This window comes from Clarias gariepinus, chromosome 2, assembly GCF_024256425.1.
Source record: "Clarias gariepinus isolate MV-2021 ecotype Netherlands chromosome 2, CGAR_prim_01v2, whole genome shotgun sequence".
NCBI lineage: Eukaryota > Metazoa > Chordata > Actinopteri > Siluriformes > Clariidae > Clarias > Clarias gariepinus.
Window position 1 is genome coordinate 27873895 of NC_071101.1, and position 15944 is coordinate 27889838.

The window sequence follows — 15944 nt, forward strand, 5'->3', positions numbered from 1 at the left end:
ATTTTAATGTAGAAAAAGAAGAAGGAGAAACAACCTAGTAACAACAGAATGGCAGGGGGCATTGTAACCAGCACCCCATGGGACCTAAATAAACATAACAGAGTTGGAGCAGAGTCATTTTGTCAAAAGCGATAGAAGCAGAAGCAGGGAACAGAGCAAAAATGTTTAGATAAACTGAATCAGTCTTTTAATAAATAAATATCAATCAAAACATATAGTGCATCTAAAAAAAAAGGAAACCTTTAAAAAAAAAAATCTTTAATAATGTAATTTAAAGAGTGAAACGCTTACATTCATTACATGTAAAGTTCAATATTTCAGTCAAAAATTACTGACTTGACAGCTGTCCAGAAGACAATCAACACCTTCTACATGGAATGTAAACTACAGAAAGTCATCAGTGAAAGAGGTAGCTATTCGTAGACTGGGGGATTCTCTAAACAGGGATCCTGATTACCTTTTCCAGCAGGACAGAGCACCTGCTCACTGTGCCAAAACTACTACTGGTTTGCAGACCATGATATCACTGTGCTTATTTGGCCAGCCAATTTGCCCGACCTGAACCCCAGAGAAAATCTATGAGGTATTGTTAGTCGAAAGATGAGAAACACCTGTCCCATAAATACAGACAAGCTGAAAGCTGCCATCAAAGCAACCTGGTCTTCAATAAAACAGTATGCAGTGATTCAGGCTAAATGAGCCCAGGATAAGTACGGAGTGCAAAAATAAACTTAATTTATAAGAATTTCTGTATTGTAAATCCTTTCATGATTGATCTTAGGAAATATTTGAATATTTTTATTTTCATGAGCTGTAAAATGTAATCATTAAAATATTTCACTTTACATGTAAGGCATCAAGAATATGAGAGTTTTACTTTTAAATTTAAAATGTTAGTTTTTACATATACAGTGCATCCTAAAAAAATTGGTTATTGTGAAAAAGTTTTTTTTCTTTAACACAATAGGATGCACCAAAACACTCCTGAACACCTGTCTGTACCTTTTGTCAGCTTATGTACCTTGTGTCAAATATGAACATTGTTACAGCACAAATTACAAACGTTGCTTAGTCATCCTTTCTGGCTAATGAGCTGTCTAGCAAGTCACACTAGTTTGGTACGAAGCTAAAACATACCAAGCTTCAGCTCCCCAAAGTTTCCACATCCGATCTTCTTTCCCACACGGAAATTTGGGCCAACCATCAGCACACCAGACGAGCCAGAGCCAGATGGGCGGGAGTGTGTGCCCCGGCTCTGAGCGGTCTTAGTGTTGCGCGTCGTCCGCTCGCTCTCCTTCTCCCGCGTGTGCTCCATGGCTCTGGGCACCGGGGGAGCGAGAGAGGCCCCTGAGAGAGCACCTCAATCTGGCACTGTGGGCATGGGATAGCTGAATCAGGAACCACACGGCAGCCCCTCTTATTGCATGATACCAAACCTGGTCACAAAAAAAAAAAATGAATAAAAAAAGTCAGTCAAGTACAAATCACCATCATAATACAGATAGTCAGCTTAAGTCATGGAGAATTAACATCAGAAGTCAAGACTTTCCCAAATCAATAAAATGTCAGGAACAAATAAATACATAATTTATTTAATCTTAACAGTGGAAATTGCATGTGTTTTTTATACACATTATACAGAGCATTTTTGCACAAGGTATAAAATTTTTTAAACTTTTAAAATAGTTTAATTAAATAAATGTTAGCATGCACAAGTGTTACCAAAGGCAACATTAAGACAGATAGCGTTAAGCTCCTTACAAGCTTAAGGAGTGTGTTTGGGCATGTTTCTTACCTTAACCATGAACAGCTGCAGACTCAACAAAACTAGCATGCAAATTCTGGTAAAAATCCTTTTACAATAAAACATCTATCAACAGTTCTTGATTAAACAGCTGTCTGACAAGCATCATGACCGCTGCAAACCCTCGGCAGTTCAGAAAACTCCAGAGTGGGGAACTTCTGCAATGCTGAGTGTGTTTAACTGAATTGAGCATGTTTTTTTTCATCAGGGATGTGGCTAACTGTTTTCCTGTGTAGTGACTCATGAGATGGTGTTCACTTTAATGTGAATGCGATCACATCTCCCTGAGCCTCACCTCACTGCGTGTGGGACACTACCTTTAGCTTCACTAGTTTACATTAATAGGCTGTAACAATACATTCTATAACAAACTAGTAAATGCAAATTATTTAGTTGCTTATTTGTAGACCAGAACAATTAGTGAGTTTCTAACTTAATAAATGATAAAATATCATATTCATATTGAAAGAAGGATAAAAGGCTTTGAATCAGAAATTCAGGATTACAACAACAGAAATTTTTGATCCTTCATAAAGGAATTTTTTCCATCAAAACCCAAAGAAGCCAATTTAACTTCAACATATGAGGACCACAGCAGAAGACATGACTGCCATTACTGTAAATGTTCAACAGCTAATGCTAACTAAGGATTATAAATGATTCAGCCGTCATTGGCTAATGTCAGTGTGTCGTGCGCCACTATTTCTTCTGTTGCCATGTAGAGGAACATGATACCATCAAGTTGCATGAAACAACAATACATTAGTTCGGGGGAGTGTCATCACGACGTCAGTGGGAGAGTCCTCCACCGCTAAGTCTACTCCTTCGTGTTACTAATTTACCTGCCTGAAATGCCATTAAATATCCAACAGGAAGAAAGCTCTCGAAGTTTAACACTAATTCAGACACTGTAGTGAACCTGACCCTGTTTGGATCAATTCCAAAATGTAATCTTCTAGTTATAACGATAACTGCATACAGATAATTCCTACAAGCATTCACTCATTCTTGATACTTCACACTAGGATTCTGAAAGGAACACATAGATGGAAAACCCAGAAGCAAGTATGAGGATTGCCAGATACAGTATTTTGTCATTATTTATTTTTAAAAAATCCTCCTTTTTAAAAGAAAATTTTAAAAAACACCACAGCCACACCTTCTTGTGTTTCCGATCACCTACTAGGGCAAAGTTCAGCTAGATAAGGGTCAATAAGAACCAAAATTAACCACTATCATATTTCACGTCCATACTGTATTTTGTCACATTCAGTGAACTGTTTTTTCTCCCCTTCTTTGGTAGAAGTCTGAGAACTTCAACTGAAAAAAAAAGAAAAAAAAAAAAAAAAGCTTTCAGGTGTTTCCTCTACTGCTGCAGAAAAACTATTACCAAGGAAAAAAATATTTTTTTGTTTAAAAAAAAAAAAAAAACACTTCTCTTTTACAGTTTCTGAACGTTAAAAATTAACACCCTGGATGGGGAGCCAACCTGTCGCACACATGCAGCCTCATGACCGATCAATTGGAAACCAGATCACTGCAGATGTCTTGGAACTGTTTGTGTGGGGGACTCCACGCACTGACTGGAGGCAAAATTCAAACTCCCAACCCTGGAGATATGAGGCAAGAGAACTACCTGGTGAACTCCTGTAGCCCTGCCTCCAAGTTCCAGTGAAGTACTACAGCGTACAAGAACATCCCGTACAATTCTGTGCTTCTAACCTTGTGGCAAAAATTAGGCAAAGAACCATATACTGTAGTGTCCACATACTTTAGGCAATATGGTGAATTTACAAACATGTACTGTATGAAGTTTTACTCAGGTAGTCTTCCTTCAAGCTTGTGGCAATTCTTTGGATGTTTTGGATGTAACTTTTACATGGAAATGGGAATAAAATATAGCATTAATAATTGTATCTTCCTGGCTAAATACATACAAAAGTTATGTTGCCGAGTTGACTAATAGAATGAACTCGGCAACAACAACAAAAAAAGTTTAAAAGTACAGTTTGGCATCTTTATTTCTGAGAGTGTCCTCAATAAGAATGAGATAAGAGAGCTGGTTTGAATTTCTGTAGTGTCTATTAACAATCATCAGCATTTTTATTGTTTTCTTCATCTTTTTGTTTTGTTTGCTTTCAAAATGAAATGAAATTTTCTCTAATCTTTTTTCATAAAAAGAGTTTAGTAAAGAATGAGTGAACGTTGTAAAAGTTAATGGTTGATGAATAAACATGCAGTATCAGTCCTAAAGCTGTACTGTTGGTCGTGTTTAAACTTCCTCTATAAGGTGTCATAACCTGCTTTATAGCAACAAACACCCAGACAGAATTTCCACAACATACTGCTTGAGGTAAAATTAACACATGATGTCTTTTAGAGGTTATAAATCATATTCTCTGACACACCATACTATGATCGGTTAGAGCCTGATCCTTAAATATCAACAATGTATCTCTGAGCGTGAAGTTAAAAATGAATGAAAATAAAAATTAATAAATAAAAGCTGTATTACAGGTCTAAAATACAGTACATATAAAACACAAGGTATTTATTTAAAAGCAAATGTGAAAATAAATAATCACACAACATTACTGCCTTACTTTTAAAAAAAAGAGTAAAAGTGATATAATTTAAAGATAAGAAATCAGCAAATGAGTGTACTGAATCAGGAAGTGGTAAATGTGAAGGGGAGAAAAAAAAAACCCTATACACTTCTACCCCAGACAAAGAAAAAGTGCTATAGGAAAGGAGAAACATTACAAATGTTTATGGAGGGCTAAGCCAGAACTAAAAAAAACCCAAAACTTCAAAATAATGTATATATAACGGGAAACATGAATTTTCCTCAGCTGACCTAGTCATTGGTCCTAATGAGGGTTGAATGTTATCTGCCCTGGACTTATTGTCCTCTTCTCCCTGCTGCAAATAATTTTTGACTTTGTACTAATAAGAAAATCCCATCTGTGATCCATAATGATAATCTGAAAACAATACAGCCTACACTTTTGCATTACTTGGCAAAACAGAATGTTTTGGAATGGTGCAAATCCATCGCAGCCATATGCAAGGCGACAGTGCTAACCACAAAGCCACTGTGCGGCCACTATAAAAACATGACAGAGTAAAAATAAATAAATAAATAAATAAATAAATAAAATATACATTGCGTTGCATGGGCAAAGAAATATCACAGATTCATGTTATCATTTTGTTGTTTTAGAGTGCTTCTGTGACCAAAAAAAACTAAAACAACAACTAACATATGTGTACTGAGTTGAGTTCTACATTTTTTGCGACGTCATTCCTATATTCCAATAGCAATTATATTTATGCGTTGATAACGGTGTTTCTGCGTGACATAATAAAACCCAAGCGTACCATTTGGTATCTAAAGCCCTTCCCAAAGAGAAGCTAGTGAAGTTAGTTTACTGTGCAAACCTGTCCAAATGAGAGGTTGACCCAGGGCTCAAGCAGCAACCAGATACATTGCTGTCTACATTGTTTTTTTATATTTGGGCTGTAGAGTCACTTTAACATGTTAACCATGCATATTTCAAACCTTTTTAATTTTTCATCACATGTCCTACGTGTGCACTACATTAAGCACTCTGTTAATAATTCAAAGCCGAAGATTTCTTTTTAAACCATACAGGTACAAACTCATTTCCTAATATTCTCCAAATCAGTGATAGATTAGAACTTGGGCAGCATGCTAGTCTGCCGTTGCTTGTCTTCGTTAAATTGTTTTATTATTTCCTAAATGTGGACAAATTACTAGCCTGGACAGCTAGAGCAACTCTGGCGTTCCACCACCTGCTGCACTACACGAAAGCTGTTCGATATGTGGTATCAATTATTTTACAATGCGATGATGACAAGGCATCTCTTCAGAATCGGGTATATGGAAAAATTGATGAACCTGAGCAAGCATAGTTGTGCATCTACAGTATCTTACTACTTTACTCAGTTACCTCAAGAAAACAAAAGTTTTAGCCACATTTGAAGATTGTTTGTGTGTGACCGAACACCTCAACTCATAGCTAGCTGACTTTTTAAAAGGATGAAAATGCTACATTATGCACTTTATTAGAAAAGGATAATGAACTTTGATTCCCTTAATCAGTATTAATGTACTTAATTAGCTCACTGTATGCTATGAGATTATGTTGCTGATCTATTTTAGCCTAGTCAATTAGGTTTACAAGAAACAAAAAGAGAGACCATGCAGCACATGGAAGCGTTTATACTTTCACGGTGAGTTAGCTAATGAATTTATGGTTCGTAATTTGCTTAAATCGTCTTCAACAAGTTGAATTAGAAAATCCTTTCATTATTTAGAACATTTTTGGATTAGACGACACAAACACATTTGAGTCACGAGAAAAGACACGACCTGTCACTAATGTGGGGTGAGAAATGTGTAATCCCTAAGATGAGAAGTTGAGACGTTCCACTGTCAGATCCAACTAACCCAGGCTGAATGAAGATCCTGATGTGGCTTGGTTTCTAAACATGGCTGCAGCCCAGACACTGCTCACACACTGAGCAGCCAATAAACAGCTATTCTCATTGTCTATTGATCAAAACTGGTAAATAAACCCCGCCATGAGGCGGTCATGTAGTGCACCACCACAGCTCACAGATCATACAAGACGCAGACACTCAATCTGAGAGAGATCATGTATTATTCAAAGATTTAAAAGGTTCAGTCGGCGTCCAATCACGCTAAACTTCAGGTCATTTCAACGGTAAGCCATCTGAGGGGACGGATTCAGCAGGCACTTGACTGTGTGTTGCACCAGTTACAGACAAAAGGTTTTCTTTGTTAGCAGACAACCCAAGATCAAAACCTACACTGTAACCTTCCTCAATCACAGACTGCACAAATCCTTTAAGCAGTAAAATTATACTGCCACTGCCGGTAATCACCACTGTACACGTTTAACACTTAGTCACAGCTCTTGCCATTACTGCTTGCCTTTAAAAACTAAGGTCTCTGCATCCTGTGTACATGAGCACATAAGACACGCAAATTATATTTGTATATAGATATGGCTAAATATTCTCATCTTGCACTATTTTATTTGTCTTTACACCTGTGTAAAATATTGCAATTGTGATTTAACTCTGTATGCTGAATTCTTTTTGAAACAGGATGTCAGGTAAGCACCACGTCAAAAGACTTATTTCAACAATAAGAACCAATGGCATTTGACATACGCCACACAACATGCAGAACCTGACAGACTCAAAGGCCCTGTTAAGAACCGACATCTCAGGGCTTAAAGTTTTAAGCTCAATTAAAGTATCTTAGTGCATTAATCGCATGTAGTGTTTTATGTGTCTCAAAAGTGTTTTCAGTGATGACTCAGTCTCTGATCGCATCTCATAAGCAGCGGGACCAATTCAAAACCAGACGCAAAAATACTTGCCAATCCCACTGATTAGGTTTGATTTCCGAAATCAATCACTCAAATCAAATCAAACCGGTCAAGACAAGCTAATATCTGGCTGTTTAATTCATTCATGTGCTTACAGCAAGAAGACAAAATTAGTGAAAAGTTTGTTTTTGTAGAAAATGTCCAACATACAGAAGTTTGAAATATACTACGAATCCCAAAGGACAATGTTAGCAAAATCATTGCAGCATGAATTATAATCTTCATAGTGTTTTGATGAAGCAATATTAAAGACATGTTTTTTTCCACAAAGGTGCTGATTTGTTGCACAGTACCAAACATTTCGAGCTTAACGGCCATGTTAAGTGGAGACTCAACATGAATTGTGTTCAAGCACACTGTACTGTGTCCAAGACCACCTCTTCATTTGGACTTGGGCATGGTTTCCGAGCCTGGAATGATTGTATTCTTACTAATCAAAATAAACCAGACTTTGGGGTCAAATGTCCTCAAAAACGATCTGGGGCCCTAATATGAAAACACCCAAAGAGTGAGGCTAGCTTACAGCAGAATGGGTAAAGCATTAGTTTTGCACATAGCTGTGAAAGCTTCGTCATGTTTTATGTTGCTTTGTTCTAGATGTACAGCTTTGTTTTTATATACCTGGTCAAGGATCTGAATGAATCACACAAACACTGTCATTATTTCAGTTATTGTACTTTTACTCTATAATGCAAAATGTTGAATTGCATATTCAGGCAATTTTTAATTCTGCTGCACTGTCAAATCTCATGCTGGTGCATCTTAATAGAGAATCAATTCATTTAAATGCACAAAAATTAAATCTCTATACAAAATAGAGAATCCAAAATCAAAGTCTAAAATATTCAACCTGTACAGAGCATCAACAGCTACGACAAACGTAACGTAGCAGCGTGCGACCCAGATCACCTCTGAATGCGGTATGAGCAATCGGATTTCAAGACGCATTGGTCTCAAACCTGTATTCAATGCCATCTGATCACTTAAACCTAAAGATAATATGTGGACAAGGCCACTGTGTTGTAGTAAAGTAGCTAAACGTAATACAACCATGTGTTAAGAGACAATATTTACAGCTGTCTACTGTTTCTTAATGACATTTTGCGTGGCGTGATTAGAGCTCACAGGTCACACACGTGGACAGTTTGTGGGTATTGTGATTTTTTTTATGCATTTGGTGGTTGGTGGTTGTTTAAATGTTATGCCACATACAAAGCAAAAAACTTTTTTCGGTTTAATCATATGCTCTACATGCCAGTCCAGTATATGTGCGATATTGCACCAACCATCCAACAGAATCGATACTATTGCAAACCAGAAGTATTTGTACATCTTCTGCACTGAATTCATCAATTTTAGACCATCTAACATTTGCTGATTTACCAAAATTATTTTTAATGTGAATTAATTCATAATTAAAAAATGACATTAATTCAATTAACAGATTCAATTAACAATTAATCATCAAAATAATGATTAAATTGCATAACTGCTAGTTGTACTATAAACAATGTGTTTAGTTTACTAGAACAGAGTTTGGGGGGGGGGGTGTCGAGAGAGACGCACTTTAAATTGGTTCCAGTCCAGTGTTTTGTTTTTTGCCTTCTACCCCCCAATAGTACGCTTGGCTCCCCTCGAGGGACAGGGAAAAATTTGACAGGTAACATAAGTGACTTAAATAAAATTGTCATAAATACAAATTTCACATATTAAGGGAAAGTGCAATTTGCATGTTTATGTAATGAGGTTATGTGAGATCAGGATGCTGGAAGGGGAATGAACACAGGCACACACGCACATCTAAACTTCACCCAAGAAGAATTAACTTTCGGTTGTGAAACAAACTAACTGCAACTGTAAAGCAACACGTGTTGTTTATATACTGGAATCTGACTGGACACAAACTGGATGAGTACAGAATGAGTCATCAAAATCGTCACTGTTTTTTTTTTTTTTTTTTTAACTGTAAAATGAATCTAAAAACAATGTTTGTTTGTTTTTTAAATGTAGAATGACTTATTTAAGTGCACTGTGCCAGGATATTCATGCAAGGAGTTCTAAAGTATATAAGGAAGGAAAATGTTTTTTAGGAGTATCACAACATTAAACCATGATGCTTCGAAAAGAATTTTTTTGTTACTTGTTGTCACTTGGGTTCTTTTAAACTACAATCATCTAGGAGCATTACTTTACATATTTGAGACTGGGTGATCACTGAAAGCATATATATTCGCGTTGAAATCAAGTTGTGAATAATAAATAAGAGTAATACTTTGATAAATAATAGTAATACTACTTAAACCAGATAAATAAAGGGCAGTGGTAGTTCAGAGGGCTAAGACACTGAGTTACTCATCGGAAGATCGGCAGGTCGATCCCCAGCTCCACCAGGTTGCCACTGTTGGGCCCTTAAACAAGGCCCTCAACCTTAATTGCTCCAGGGGCGCTGTATCATGGCTGACCCTGCGCTCTGACCCCAGTTACGCTGGGATATGCGAAGAAGGAATTTCACTGTGCTGTAATGTATATGTGACAAATAAAGGCTAAACTTTAAACTTTGGATCTGATGCATTTCGCGCTTAGTGATAATGCTTTATGTTTACACAAGACGCAAATCACAGGCATCGCATCTCTAAAGTTAAATGAAACTCATCAAGAAAAGTGTGCAGAGCATCAGGTCAGTTACTGAAAGGATGTCAGGACTGTTATTAGGTATGGAAAAATAGAAGAATTAGGATCGATGAATTACCAGTCAAATAAGAACCAGCTTTGATTTTCTATTCATGTGACAAACATAATGTCTCTGGAACATCATGGACTTGGTATGGGAAATGTTTTAGAAGAATAAACAGAAGACTTGAGCTACACCTGCAGTGCCATCACTCATAATGGTTTATAATGTTGTGTACAGAGTAAAACAGGCTGTGTAAATAAAGGCTGTGTACAGGGCACACCAAAACAATGCAGGTCAAAAAGACTAGACCTGGTTAACACAACATACCGGATAGGGGTAAATGACTGTTGGGGGCAAAGTGAAGAGAAAAATGTCATCAAGAGGAAACACACGCGCGCACACACACGCACGCGCACGCTAACTGCTTAGCATCTGGCATCTTGCTGAAATCCAGACAGATATTATTTTTACAGTCTCTAGTAGGGCACACACACACACAGCTCCTCTCTCCATCACAGCTAGAAAGTCATCAATCAGCTTCATCTCTCTAAAACAGCATCCGGTAGAGAAGCACAAATAAAACAAACAGGTTGGCTAAACATGAAGCACAACATCGCAGGACATTTCTGATTCCTCATCCGGTCATATCCATCAGGTCTTTCACCAGAAGAAGAAGAGGTCAGCTTGTTTGCTGGCTAGCTCTCAAGTTAGCAGCCCAACACTCAGCTGTGCTAACACACACACACACGGAGCATTTCAGCTTCATTGAAAAGTAAACTCAAATTCTTACCTAGAAATAAAAACCCAAGGTCGTTTTGCTCACTTCATCTCTGCGACAGTACAATCCTCTAGCCGCCGTGTTAACGAGAAAGGTTACAATTATGAATGTCTGCAGATATATATTTTAAATATCTTCCTGAACAGATGAGTATCTCCTTTGCCCAGTCTCTCTCTCTCTCTCTCTCCGCTCTGTAAGCGGCTCTCAGTCCCGGAACAGCTCCGCCTATGGAGCAGCAGCTCATCCGGGTAACACGCGGCGTGTTGTTGTTCCGTTAGCGGAGGTACTGATGTGTCGTTCAGAAGCGAGTCGGCTCTTTGAATCTGAATCGGGTCATTTGAACCATAAATCTCGTGGAAAGTGTGGAAAGATGATTACAAATTACAGATCTCCATAAAGCACGTACACACCAGACACAATAACATTAACAGCACAAATTGTATTGTGTAAGGTGTAGTTCCTTGCTGACTGTAAATAGATTTAAGGTGTCGACTCTTATAGACGGGCCAAATTAAACGATCACCGACTCAAAGAACCGGCTGTGTCCCAAACCGCACATCACTATCCAAGAGATGATAGTGCACGCTCTCTACAGTAGACCTAGCTTTGAGAATGATGCTATGCTGTTTATAACGCAGCACTTATCACATAGGTTAGGATTTTAAGGGAAAAAAGAGGGTGTTGTGTCTTTCTGAAATTGCTGTATTTCTAAGCCTGTTATTTCTGTAGAGATTAATTTCAAAGCATCCCACATATCTCAATAAAAACAGTCTGTTTGGTTGTATGTTTATTCACCCTGTGTTCTTAGTACTGGCAGTTTCTCAGGCTTTATGAGATTAGCATACCATATCCTTATAGATGAGCCATAAAATGTCACCTCTTGATATTAATAAACAAAGCAAACTAGAAAATGGCAAAGCTATGTAAATTGGCCCCCTGGCTTTCAAGTCAGTTGAGGTGTCAAGCCCATATGATAATGTGAATCTCATTTGGTGCTGAACTGTCACAGCCTGAGGCACATAAGTGTGATTACAGAGGTTTGTTTTCCTGCCAGTTCAACCCATAAAACGGTTCTAAAACCTCATTACTTTCATAAGGAATTACCTTTGTGCTATTACTACCTACATTACATGTATGCCATTTGACAGACACCCTTATCCAAAGCAACTTACAATTTTATTTCATTATACATCTAATTAGGTGATGGTCAAAATCCTTGCTCAAGGGCCCAAACAAGGGGCAACTAGGTGGTGCTGGGTTTTAAAGAACCTGGGACCTTGTAATCAGTAGTCCAACACCTAAACCACTGAAATACCCCTGCCTCTAGTTTGAATGCTGTGCATGTAGATACAGGTCCGTGTGGGTTTAGTGCAGATCATGCCCACATCCATTTAAATGAGTCAATCAGCAAAACAAAATTCTCACCTGCTGCTTTGTCATAATATAATTCTTACACTTATGTTTAGTAAAAATTAAATATGTTTTCATACAAATATTTCACAACACAGCATTGATATTCCAGTCCTAACATTTGACAATCATTGCTAGTTATAATAAGTTCTCCAATTTTACTTGGTTGATTAAACCAGTGCCCTTCTTTTCAAGATAAACCAGGTCAAAACACACAAAAAAAAAACATCTTTTAAAAAAGGCAGTTTATTAAACTTATGTACAAAAATGAAAGCATCAATATGTATGTACAAAGATTTACAAAAAAAAATAAAATCATTACGGTCATGTACCAACAGGCGTTTTAATATAGTGAACAAGGACAGCTATTCATCATCCTCATCTGGAAGGGGTTTGGACCTGGACATTGTAAAATAATAGACCAGATTAGACAATTGTTTAAAATTTTAATAAACCTAAGCTGATTAATAAACAAGGCATACTTCCTGGGTGCTTTGGACATGCCACTGCCTCCAGCCTCCTCATCATCAGAAACAGGGTGCACATTCTCCTTCTCCGGCTTCCTGCTCGGACCCCCAAAGAAGTCACCGATGCCTTTCTGCCATTTCGGGGTCGGACGTGGACAGACAGGGTTTCCACCAGCGTACTTACTCTTTCCTACAGCAGAAACAGAAGTACAGCTTTAAACAGGATAAAGAAAATTATGATGTACGGTACAAATATGATGCAAGCATGAAAACAAGCTTAGCTTAACGCTTCATCTAAAAGCGTTCAGTGTTGACCAGTGAAGAGGAGCATACCGGGTGTGGAGGCCTGAGAGCTGCTGCCTGAGGAGTTCCCTGAACTGGAGGCGCCAAGGGACTTCCTGGGTGCAGAAGCAGCGACAGCTAGAAACAGATTGAATATTTAAGACGCGTTACTTTTACACGTTTGAAACGATACTACTTTATTTAAATGCAAGGTTAAAGCTCATGAGCGGTCATATGAATCACGTCCATCCCCCCCCCCCCTCCCAGTGCAAAACAAAAATGGCGCCATTTCTCCTGAGGCTGAGCTTTACCCAGCTTTAAACGGCTCTTCTGTTTAAATCGACTTCATGACCTCCTCCCTTTACATCGGGGTTAATATTTTAGATAAAATTTGAGAAACACTTAGAATAAAAAAAACGAAGTTTCCGCAGATAAGGTTAATCTTCACCGTCCTTCTCGCACGCTGCCATTTTGTGAAAACTTAAAAATCCTTTAATATCTCGTTAACTTTAAATGTCACGGTGAGCACGCAATCAAAAACATTCCCACGTCTTAAGTCGTAATCTTCACATTTCGTTTTCAACTGGCAAACTAATGAGATGAAAAGGAAATTGGCGGGAGAGATGAGATGTACAGAGGGACAGCTAATTAACACAGCGCGTATATTACCAAGTTATTAGCTGCATTTATTTGCAATATCTCCATTCTCAAACTGAAAATCTTCAAAAGATATACGTAAAATTTAAAGATGATGTACATATAACCAAAATATTTATTCCCTTTGGATCTGAGTGGTAGCACCAGAACCCGAGCTCACAAACAACGCTATAAAAAAATAAAATAACAGAAGACACTAATTATCCCCGCTGTACTGCTTATTATAGGCTTACCTTTTCTGTAGCTAGCAGGAACACTATCGGCTTTCGTCCTGACCATGTTTACTTGCTTTACACACACCTCAATCAACTCCTCAGCGAGTGCAGATAAAAGACTGTAGGCTCACACACTTCCCGCCAGCGTTTTAAAAGCGAGCCAAAAGCAGGGGGGAAGTGGGCGGGGCATACAATGACGATCTTGCAATCAGCCAATAATCGAGAAAGATTTTGAGCAATACTATGTAAGCTACGCCCAGGTCGAATCGATTTAGGACTCCCTGCATATTGCCTGTATTTTATATGGCAATCATTTATTTTATTTGTTAATTATATATATATTTATAGCATTTCAGCATTGAGGCTTTGACCGCAGAACAGATACTTAAAGTGTGATTGGGGAGTAATATATTATTCGAAAATGCCTTTTCAGCAGTTACACTGTTTTCTTATCTTCGCTTTATTTGAACTCAAGTTTATGAAGTACTGGTTTGTTAAATTATTTGGAGCTGTAATATGAATAAATATGGTTAGTCACATGTCGCTGGTTTAAATCACACCAACGTATTAAACTGATGGCAAATTAAATGCTTGTGAAATTAAATACCTACCACTAGATGTCGGTGTATACGAGCAAAAATGCTATAACCCTGCCCCCTTGTCCCTGATCTTAATTGTAAAGCAGAAAAGGTGAAATGTTCACTATTTTCTTATGCTAGTGCCCAAGAAAAGATGTTTAAATAAGCATTGACTGTAGAAACTACAATAAAAAACATTGTTTGCAATATTTTACTAAACAAAAGGGAATGCAGATCAACAAATATTTTGTGTTACAGACGTGATATATAGACAGTACTGCAAAATGTGCAAATGCAGAAATAAAGATGAGCACAAACCAATTAATTGTTTTCTACATAAAATACATTTTCCATTAGGAACAATAAACAGCACTACACAAACCAAAGCCATTTGTGTGCCAACACTTTAAAATGCACCAACTCAAGTGCATTTTGTGTAGTTTTTTACAGACTTTTTTAATATCTTAGAGAATCTGACACTGTTTTTGGAAATCAATTTTATTTTACAGACAAATAATCCATAAGCCATAAAACATCTAAGACAAAATATAAATGAAGAATAGTGTAAAGACAATGGACAAGATTTTCCATAATGACCATGAGCCCAAAATTCAGATATTCCATTTTCCTTTAAGAGTATTTGCATTTAAATTGGCTGAATGGTGTCCAAATCATCAAAATCAAATGAATCCTGTCAGATAGGATACAAAAAATATCAAGTGTTGCCAAATTAACTATGTAGTAAATTATTCGAAAGAAAGAATACACTGGTGAGCTTAGGCCTCAAAGGCCAATCAAAACAATTGTGGTAGATGAATTTGATCCAAAAATTCCAGAACAATAATTCACTCCATGAATAAGGTATATCTATGTCAAAGCTAACATCCAAGAGTATGCCTACCACAATGCTGCAGACAACTGCTAAGCCTAAATAAGGCCAACAATGTTACATTTTGCCAAAAACATCTAAAAGCCCATACAGTTCTTAAACAAAATTCTTTTAATATATGCAACCAAGATCATCCTGTAATTGAATTATGTGACTTAAACCACTTACCTGGAAAAAAATAAAAATAAAAGCAATCAGTGGCAAACTCAAAATTGGAAAATGTATGTAATTTATTTAGCTGTTATTCCAAAAAGCATGTTTTTTTTTATTGTTGGTGACTAAACAGGTAAATACTATTAAAATTAAATTAAAAAAAAGGTAGAGAATTGAGTGTAAGAACTTTAAGAAGATTATGTTGAGTTCTTAAGATATTTTAAGATCTGGTCCACCTGCCATTATGGATGAGCCACAACTAGGTAAAATAAAAATATGATGTTTTTTTTTTTTTTTAGAAATTCCAGAAATGTCCAAGTACTCTCAATTTCAGTGGTTATTGAGGGTTTTCCAAAAACTTTGACTACATTATTCTACGCTTGAGTGAATGTCTAATTAATCTCATTAGAGGAGCATTTCTCCCTATTGGGCTATAAGGGTACTGCAGGTGGGCTGCAAGATATCATTTACAAAGCAAAAGCAAAAAGAATAAAGTTTTTTTTCAGCTTTGTAATTATATTTAATTAATGGAATTTAAATAACTTGGTATTCTTCATTTACCATTATTTCACGCGTTAATTAGAGTTGGGAAT

General features: G+C 37.1%; 2 protein-coding genes across 4 annotated transcripts in view; both read right to left on the bottom strand.

The window, feature by feature from the left end:
* LOC128506986 (casein kinase I-like) overlaps positions 1 to 10881 on the bottom strand; it is a 28093-nt gene extending 17212 nt beyond the window's left edge. For 2 of the 3 annotated variants that reach the window (XM_053477617.1, XM_053477606.1), the window contains exons 1-2: positions 10713 to 10881; positions 1138 to 1436 (exon numbers count right to left, since the gene is read on the bottom strand). In XM_053477617.1, coding sequence (XP_053333592.1) covers positions 1138 to 1315 — 178 coding nt within the window. In that variant the 5' untranslated portion in view covers positions 1316 to 1436; positions 10713 to 10881. Of the gene's footprint in view, positions 1 to 1137; positions 1437 to 1795; positions 1933 to 10712 lie in introns of those variants that run through there. The other variant, XM_053477611.1, reaches the window with a different exon arrangement.
* A 1457-nt stretch (positions 10882 to 12338) lies between these two features.
* Positions 12339 to 13903, bottom strand: pclaf (PCNA clamp associated factor). The gene is made up of 4 exons (XM_053488373.1): positions 13750 to 13903; positions 12911 to 12997; positions 12593 to 12767; positions 12339 to 12509 (listed from the first exon to the last, which is right to left on the bottom strand). Exons 1-4 carry the CDS (start codon positions 13793 to 13795, stop codon positions 12476 to 12478), a joined length of 342 nt encoding a protein of 113 aa, XP_053344348.1. The 5' UTR covers positions 13796 to 13903; the 3' UTR covers positions 12339 to 12475.
* Positions 13904 to 15944: the final 2041 nt, after the last annotated feature.

Coding starts and splice junctions, on each gene's coding strand:
- pclaf (XM_053488373.1), bottom strand. CDS start 13,795: ATGGTCAGGACGAAAGCCGATAGTGTTCCTGCTAGCTACAGAAAAG. Junction 12,998..13,749: donor TCCTGCTAGCTACAGAAAAG/GTAAGCCTATAA, acceptor ATCTGTTTCTAG/CTGTCGCTGCTTCTGCACCC. Junction 12,768..12,910: donor CTCTCAGGCCTCCACACCCG/GTATGCTCCTCT, acceptor TTTCTGCTGTAG/GAAAGAGTAAGTACGCTGGT.